The sequence below is a fragment of the Tenrec ecaudatus genome, chromosome 6, assembly GCF_050624435.1.
Source record: "Tenrec ecaudatus isolate mTenEca1 chromosome 6, mTenEca1.hap1, whole genome shotgun sequence".
Lineage (NCBI taxonomy): Eukaryota > Metazoa > Chordata > Mammalia > Afrosoricida > Tenrecidae > Tenrec > Tenrec ecaudatus.
The window spans coordinates 13,661,052-13,669,403 of record NC_134535.1 but is presented as its reverse complement, the minus strand read 5'-3'; the positions used below and the strand labels follow the sequence as shown (position 1 = coordinate 13,669,403).

The window sequence follows — 8,352 nt, the reverse complement described above, 5'->3', positions numbered from 1 at the left end:
TCCCCTACAGGGCCTCCAGGAGTCAGAGTGGGCTCCTTGGCAGTGAACTTGCACGGATGGCACCAGGCGCCCTGATGGAACAGTGGGTTGTGTGTTGAGTTATTCGCATCGAAGTTAGCAGTCAAAGCCACCAGCTGCTCAAAGACCAGGCTTTCTACTCAAGGGTCACCGAAACCCACATGGGCAGCTCTACCCTGCTCTACAGGGTCTCCAGGTGTTGGAATCTACATGAAAGCAATGGGTTTTTTTTTCCCTTACCCATGGGGCCATGCTTGTTCAGAGAGAGGACGAGGCTCAGGCACACACAGCTGTACACAGGCTGTGGGCAAGTGCTGGTCTCCCTGGGCCTGTGTGATGGCGAATGCCATCGATTGCTGAGCCAAAGGTGGGTGGTTCAAGCCCACCTAGAGGTGCCTTGGAAGAAAGGCCAGGCAATTGATCATCCCCCTCCCCACCCTCCAAGCTAAACAAACAACTGAAGGTGGCAGGGCATTGATTCAGCTCAAAGGAAACAGAGTAGGCAAATGCCTTCAGGCCCGTGAGTGCCCGTGACCATCATTTTGCTGGAGGCTTTGCAGCATATGAAGGCAAAATGCAAAACACAGGGTCTGGGGGGTGGGGCTCATAGGTTTGAAGGTTAGAATTGGGCCCACGGCCAGTGGAGCTCCCTGAAATACCCCAGGGCGACACAGAGGGTGTGCATGCTGCACCGTCTTCTTCAGGGTGGCCTCCCACAATCAATCGACCACATCTATAAAAGCCTTGGCACTTCCTGGAAGGAGCTGCCCCAGAGACGGGAACGCAAAGGGTTATTCTTAGAACGGTTGTCTCTCGACTCACCCGCCTCAACCTGGGATCTTAAAGAACCCGATCGACATCCCTCACCTTGAGAAGGACAAACCAAGCTGGGGACGGAGATGGTCTCTGGCTCTGGGCTGCCCCGAGCCACTTGGACGTGCCAGTCCACACAGGCCTCCAGCCTTGGCTGGCAAACCACCTTCCCCCACAGGCTAGGCCATGCTTCCTCCTCCCCCCACACAAATGTATGCACACATTCATTCAACCTTTCAGGCAATGAGGAAACTTACTCTTGTGTCCTGCAACTTGGCAGGCCCTAATCTGGGTGCTTGAGACTCACAGGGGCAGCGCTCTCTCCTGTGACTCGAGTCCTAGCAGGGGAGAGCGACTTACCCAAACCCACGGCAACCCTAAAGGGCAGCGTAGACCTGCCCCTGTGGGTGTCTGAGATGGTAACTCTTTATGGAGGTAGCAAAGCCTCACCTTTCTGCCACAAACTGGTTGGTGGGTTTGAACTGCTGACCTTGAGGATAGCAGCCTGACCTGTAACCCACATGCTACCAGGGATCCTGGGGTGGAGGGTAGGGAAGGTGGGTGTAGCAAGAAGCAAGCCACAAGCCCACCCATGGGTGAATCTTATGCCCCTTGCTTGAACGAGGCAGGGAAGGCCTTGTGCTTGGCAGCTGGGCAGATCTGTGCTGAGGGTTTGATCTTGTGCTCCTAGCCCTGGGCCCTCTAAAAGGCTCGGTGCCCTCCCCTCTCGGGACAGCCGGAACCACTGCTGCGCTGTGTAGTCCAGAAGATGAGGAGAGCGCGGTGCGGAGCATTGGCACTGGGTGGCGCACACTGCGCACGCCACAGAGTCAGAGGTCACTGCTGTCTTCACTCAAGGTCAATGTCCCGAGTGCAGCGTGGGGCCCTCCATGCGATGCTTATCCACTGTGACATCTTCAGACTCCCAGAACTGGCAGGGTCCCCAGCCACGGGCTAGCCATCTGACCCCAGCTTTTACAGAGCAGGTGCCTGAAGGTCAGAGGGGTTTTCTGATCCCTGTCACAGCAGGACTGGGGGGCATCCTTCCTGGGGGATGGGGGAGGGAGGTGGCTTGGGACCTGCTGGCCATCAGGACCTCACCAGAGGAGCTCTCTCCCACCTCACTGCCTGCTGACCATCCCCACACCCACCCTCCCCACCCCACTCCAGAAAACGCAGGGGGCTTGGGGAGGCTGAGATGGCCCCAAGCAATCACCTGCCCTGGTTGTTCATTTCATCGCCCCCTGCCCCCATTGGCCCTGCCTGGGCCCCACAGCTCTGTGAGGGGTGGGGGTAGAACAGACCAGACCGGAAGAACCAGACATCCCAGTCATTCCTGGGTTTGAATCCTGGCCTAGGCACCTGTTGGCAGTGTGAGCTTGAACCGCCCCCTGAATTGCCCCTCCTGCACCTTCACCTCTGTCCACTGTCCTGCCAAGGTCACGGGGGGGTGGGGGTGGGGTGGGCTAACTGTACGCAGCTCGGCATGAGGCTGGACTCCTCCCAGGTGGGACTTCTTTCTCCCGGCCACTGCTGCAAACCAATCTGCTTGCTCTCTCAAAGCATGCCCAGAACTTCCCAGCCTCCATGACTGCGCTGGGGACAATATCTTGCCTGCAATCCATCCTTCCCCACAGCCTCTGATCCCTTGTCCAAGCCCCTCCCCTCCACTCAGATCACCACTCGCACCTTTCCCGCTGCCTGGCACGGCCGCTCTTCACTGCTGCGAGCACCCCAAGCAAGGAGCAGCTGCGTTTAAAACAGCACCCCAGTGCCACGTACCAAGTACCTACCAAGTGCTTTCAGCACAGCGGCCTCACATAAGCCCAGTGAGGTCTCCCCAAGAAGGCCCAGTTTCAGACGGGGAAACTGAGGCTCAGGGTTACTGAGCCAGGAGACGTCCCCCCCACCCCCACCCCACTGCCTCGAGTTGTAAGAGTTTATCTCTTTGAGAAAGGAGCAGGGCTGAGAGAGGAAGGAAGGTGGGCAGGGAACCAGGGCAGCGCCTGACCTGGTTTCTCACGATCATTTAGGCTGTGGGCAGGCAGCAGCCAGGCAGACCTGGCCCAGGGCTTCTGCGCTATGGCATATTGAAAACGGGGTCTGTGGGGGTGGGGTGAGGGTAGGCCAGGAGGCCTGGGCTGAGGTGGAGTCGGGGACCAGGGTTTAGGATGGAGCTGGCTGATGGCTGGGTGAGGATGAGGCACGGGGGAAGGACCTGCCACTCATCGGCGTCACTGACAAAAGTCCCTCCGACATCCTCCACTTGGCCCCATGAAGGCCCCTTTAAGACCTGCTTTCTCCTTCGTAGCCCAAGAAGGCCAGCTGCCATGGAAAGCCCAGGGATCTGACCATGCTAGAGATGCCCGGCTTCAGCTTTATGGCACGAAGCTCGGATAAACCCAGCTCCCATGTACAGGGTCCCTATACCTTCCCCTCGGCCACCCTGGGTCTCAGGCCACTTGATTTTCCCAACCAGCCTAAGCCAGTTGGAGAGTAAAATTGTGCACCCTGTTTGCCAACGAGAGAACCTAATGTGGTGAGATGACCCAGTCCAGGTCCCAGCTGGCGAGGGCAGAGAGGGGAGCAGGCACAGGGTCTGGCTTTGCATCCAGGCAGCCATGCCAGGTGAGTACTGCTTTGTGCCAGCTATTGCTCATTAAGGGAGAGAAAAGATGCATGCAACACACTCCTTATTTTTTTAAAAACGAGTCTAAACATCCACAGGCACGATACCAACTCATCCGATCCTCAGGGCCACCTTATGAAGGCAGAGAAGCAGACGCCCAGAGTAGTTCCTGGAATTGTCCAACTGGAATGTGGCAGAGTTGGGATTTGAACAGGGGCATCCCAGGCCAAGCCCAGGGGGGAACACAGCCTAAACCCAAACCTACTGCCATGGAGACGATGCCGACTTACAAATGAACTCACAGTCAGCACCTCCACTCTGACACACGGAGACCCTCTAGGGCGGGGCAGACCTGCCCCTGTGGGTATATGAGAATGTCACTCTTTACAAAAGCAGACAACTTCTGCCTTCTCACTCAAAGCAGCTGGTGGGTTTGAACTGCTGGCCTTGCAGTTAGCTACCCAGTGACTAACTCAGCCCGCCATCAGGGAATACACAGGAAAGAGACCTGTTTTGGAGGAATTCAGACTTGGGGCCCAAAAGACCCACAGATGTCCTAACTCTTTGGACTCTGCTAAGCCCATCGAGCCACAGATTTCCGGTCAGGAAAATAGGGGTCCCTGGCAGGGATGCTGGGCTGTCTGGGAGAGAAGCTCGTGAAAGCGCAGGGAGCAGCTGGTGGCCCTTGTCTGTGTTGAGATCAGAGCTTGGGAAGGAAGGCAAGGTGAGACCTTCCTTTGCCTGATTCCCAGCTGACTCCTGGCGGGCTCTTTCCCCTGGCTCCACTGCAAGGCTGGAATGGTATGTCTGAACAAAGCCAAACAAGCCTCACTGACTGAAGCTACAGGACACCAGGACGGAGATGCTGGGGAGGATAGCAGGTCAGGAATTTCCACTCCTGGAATCTGAGAAGTTGGGAGCCAGCGAGGGGGCCTGGGGAGCAGCTGGCCTCCTCGGCTCAGGTTACAGACGGGAGGCCCATGCCCAGAGAAGGGGAGTCATGCCCAAGGCCACCCAGCGAGCAAAAAGTCTCCAGTGCCCCTGGTTTCCCAACCCCATCAGGGAAAAGAGAACCCCTTCCTTTGGGGTTGTTGAAATTGCATAGAACATGCCAACATGTTCTTTACCTGGCTCATGTGCCTGAGTTCCCAGACTAAAGGGTTGTCCCCATTGGTTGCGCCAATCTTGGGGTGTGAAGGAGCCCGTTTCCTGCAACCCGCAAAGTTCACAGCCATCCAATCGATAGCCACTCACAGAGACTCTATCGGACAGGGTAGAGCTGCCCCTGTGACTTTCTGAGATTGTACTCTTTCCGGGACTAGAAAGCCCCATCTTTCTCCTGAGAAGCAGCTGGTGGTTTTGAACCACTGACTGTATGGTTAGCAGCCCAACATGTAACCACTACGCCACCAGGCTCCTCCAAAGTCCCATGCCTTCAGCATCTCAGCATCCCGCCACCTGCACGGTCACAGTGACCCACCTTCGACCCCAATTTTGCCGTCCCCATCCTTGTCTCCAGCGGCCATCAGCGTCTTGGTTTCTTTAGTAGACAGGTCTCTGGCACCTGCAGTAAAGCCCTTCAGGATGGATCTGGGGGAGGAAAGGGACAGAGGCAGGAGGTCACCTTGGCCTCACAGCATCTGCACAGGGAGAGGCCAGGGTACAATGATGGAGAACAGAGGCCCAGGAGAATTCAGGGAGGCTTCCTGGAGAAGGTGAGGCCTAGGGCACAGGCATGGTTGGGCAGATGGCGTTTCTCGATTGATGGAACCGTTGTGGGAAGGTTTAGGGGACAGGCAAGCTGACTGGGGAGGTTCCCCACTTGGAAACCCTCTCCTGCTTCCTCACGGCAAAACCCAAGGCACCTTGGGCTGGAGGGGGACAGGTGATGGCAGAAACAGCTGGGCAGGCAGATGTGGGCCAGGGTGATAGAGGGAGTTGAGGATGGGGGTTTTCTGGGGGAAGACAGCTTGGCATTTTCTGTGTCACCACCTTCTCCTCCTCTGCTCTGCTCCAACAACTCCAGAATCCCCCAAAGCTGGCTCTGCACCCTTGACTCTCCCCGGCCCAGCCCTGGCCATCCCAGTGCAGCAGGAGGGGTCTGTAGGAGGGTGGCAGGTGGCTTTAGACAAACAAAAATCAATGAGACACAAAAGCCAGTCTCCCCTGCTTTGCTTATGGTGTTAAGCAAGAAGAGAAATGGCCTTTCCATTTGTATTAAATTATTAAACAGGAGCACTCCATTAGCAATATTAAGTGGCTATAATTTAACCTAGTTAGTGGTGCTTCCGCTGAGGGTTTTATCTTGCCGGGAGTCTCAGGGCTGGGAGCGTTTGTCCTCCGGCTCCCTGGGCCCGAGTCTGTCGGTCATGGGAGAGGTCACACATGGTTATTTGCTGCTGAGAAGGGTGCAGGGAAAGCGGCCCCCCAGGGAAGGGACTGACGGCACCTGGAAGCAAGTGATTCAGCCCCCAACCCACCCCCACCCTTACTCCCTGAGCCTTAGTTTACCCCAGCTCATCCTCCTCAATGAAGCCACTCTTGTCTTTGTCCAGGATATGGAAGACCTTCTTCACCTCATCCGGGGTCTTCTTCTTCAGCCCGACCATTTGGAAGAACTTTTTGTGGTCGAAGGAGTCAGCAGCTGTGGGGAGGGGGTTACAGTGAGGACCTAGGGGGTGGGCTGAAGGAAGGAGGATGGGGAAGGGGGTTCACAGTATGGATGACTGTCCACCTGCCAGCCTTTGGGTTGTGGGGGTGGAGTGGAAAAAGGAAGGGATAAGGCTCCCCCCACCCCAGGGCTGAGGAGCCTGGGCAAGGTCACAGAGCTGTGCAGTGGGGGATAAGTGAACTTGAACCTAGCTCCTGATGGCTGACAGACCTGCACTCCATCCACAGCCCTCAATGCTGATGGTGGGGAGAGAGGGGGCTCCTGGTAAGAGCAGCCCACCGAAGACCCTATCCAAGATTTGGTCCTTTTTTCCATAAAGCGGTGGAGGCCCAGTGGGACTGGACAGGGTGCTAAAGTAGCGGGAGTGATGGCCACAGGGGACAGGGGTGGGGAAGGAGGGTCTGTCTTTTTCTTGGCCACAGATGGTGTTGGGGGTGGGGTGGGGTGGGAGGAGGACACCTTTTCTTCAAGGTCACAGTGGGGGTGGTGGGGGGAGGGGAGAAGTAGAGGCTGTGCCAAGGGGAAGACCCAGAAATCTTGGTTTTGCGTAGAAATCCATTCTCTTGGGAGTGGGTGAGGGCAAGCAGGCTCCAGCAGGTCCTTAAGTTTCTTCTTGGAAAGGCAGAGTGGTCATCCCCTGCTAGGAGGGTGGCATCTTCATGCCCAGGGCAAGGGCCCCAGGGAGAAAGGAAATGAGAGAGCCCCCCAATTGTTTTAAGTTCTTCTGTTAGAGCACCCAGGAAAGCAACCAAGGAGTGGGGATGGTGGGGGGGGGGGTGTTTCCTATTTCTGTCCATTGCTCCCTTCACTTACTTCTGACACTGGGGGAGGGGAGGGCTAGTCCTGGAGACACCTTGGAGACCCTAGTTCTAATCCCCCACCTGCCTCATTTGGTGACCTTGGACAAGTCTCTCTCCCTCTCCAAGTCTCTGTTTTCCTATCTGATGACTGGGGAGGGGGCATCGCAGCGTTCAGATCAGGGTGACTCACAGGGGTGAGGCTACCCACTGTCTTGCCTCCCGTGCCCCGCTGCTGCTGGAAGTTGGGAGCCTTGAGAATATTGGGAACAAGGTTGGGGAGAATAAAGTGCCTGCGGCTGCTCCCAGGAGGGTCACCTGCTCCCGCGTATACTATAGACTTTCGGGGGATGCTGAGCTCCAAGGAGGGGCCTCCCACAGATGGTGGACCAGCAGTGGCCACTGACATGGGAGCCTGAGCTGGGGTCCTGGAGAGGGGTGAGAAGGCGTGAGCGCTTGCAGTCCCCCCAAGCCCCTTAAAGGGGAACTCCAGAGCGCGCTCCGACACCTAGAAGCTCAGGTCTCTGAGCCTGGTCTTCGCCCTTTGTCAGCGACTCCGGAGTCCTTGGCGCGCAAGGCCAACAGTCTGTAAAGCCGACAAGTTTCGGTCCCTCGGGCAGGACGCCCAGCCTCCAGGGTCGCTGCCTGGGCCAAGTTTTGCCAGAGCGGAGAGTGGGGAAATACTGGGACCCCAGTCCTGGGAGCTCCGTGGGGTGCATGGGAAGGCAGGCGCGGGGCGCAGGGGCTCTGGCAGAGGGCTCAGGGAGGGATTGCGCGCAGGGGTGGGGGAAGCGCTGCTCACCGGCAAAGGTTCCCACTGCTTTCTTGATGTCCTCAGCGCTGAGCAAGTCTGTCATCGACATCCTGCAGCGGTTGGAGCGGGCAGAGCAAGTGCGAAAAGATTAAAAAGTGCTTTTCTCATCATTTCTGCTCATATGACCAGCGCTGCAGTGCCGCGCGCCCGCCGGCCTGGCCTGCAGCCAGGGGACGCGGGACGCGGCGCGCAGCCGGCCAGGCTCAGAGCAGCCGCGCCACCGAGCCGCGCGGTGCGTCCAGCGGGGCGCGGGTCCCATCCTCGCCACCCTAGGGGCCGGGGCGTCCGGGGCCACGAGGACAGGGGCGCGACGTCTGGGATTTGCGGGGTGCCTGCCTCGCCAACTGGTACTGGAACTGGGTGGGGTTCACCAGGCGTCAAGGGCACACAGGGTGCGCGAGCCTGGAGCCGCGCAGGGACTCCAAGTCCGGGCATCCCACTCGGGAGGCCGCCGAAGCTGCAGGCGCCTCCACCCCCCCGCGGGTCCTGGGCTCCACTCCCGGACTCTCTGACCCTACCTGAGTCTGGGCTGCAGTCTGCCCTGCGATGCTAAGGTTGGCTGTAAAATCTAAGCGCTGAGGTGGCGAAACCTGACCGGGGACGCCCCCTG

The 8,352-nt window shown here is 58.0% G+C and overlaps 1 protein-coding gene across 1 annotated transcript; it reads right to left on the bottom strand.

Moving 5' to 3' along the window:
* Positions 1-4,926: 4,926 nt before the first annotated feature.
* On the bottom strand, positions 4,927-7,791 carry PVALB (parvalbumin). The gene is made up of 3 exons (XM_075552635.1): positions 7,731-7,791; positions 5,972-6,104; positions 4,927-5,050 (listed from the first exon to the last, which is right to left on the bottom strand). Exons 1-3 carry the CDS (start codon positions 7,789-7,791, stop codon positions 4,927-4,929), a joined length of 318 nt encoding a protein of 105 aa, XP_075408750.1.
* Between the last annotated feature and the right edge of the window lie 561 nt (positions 7,792-8,352).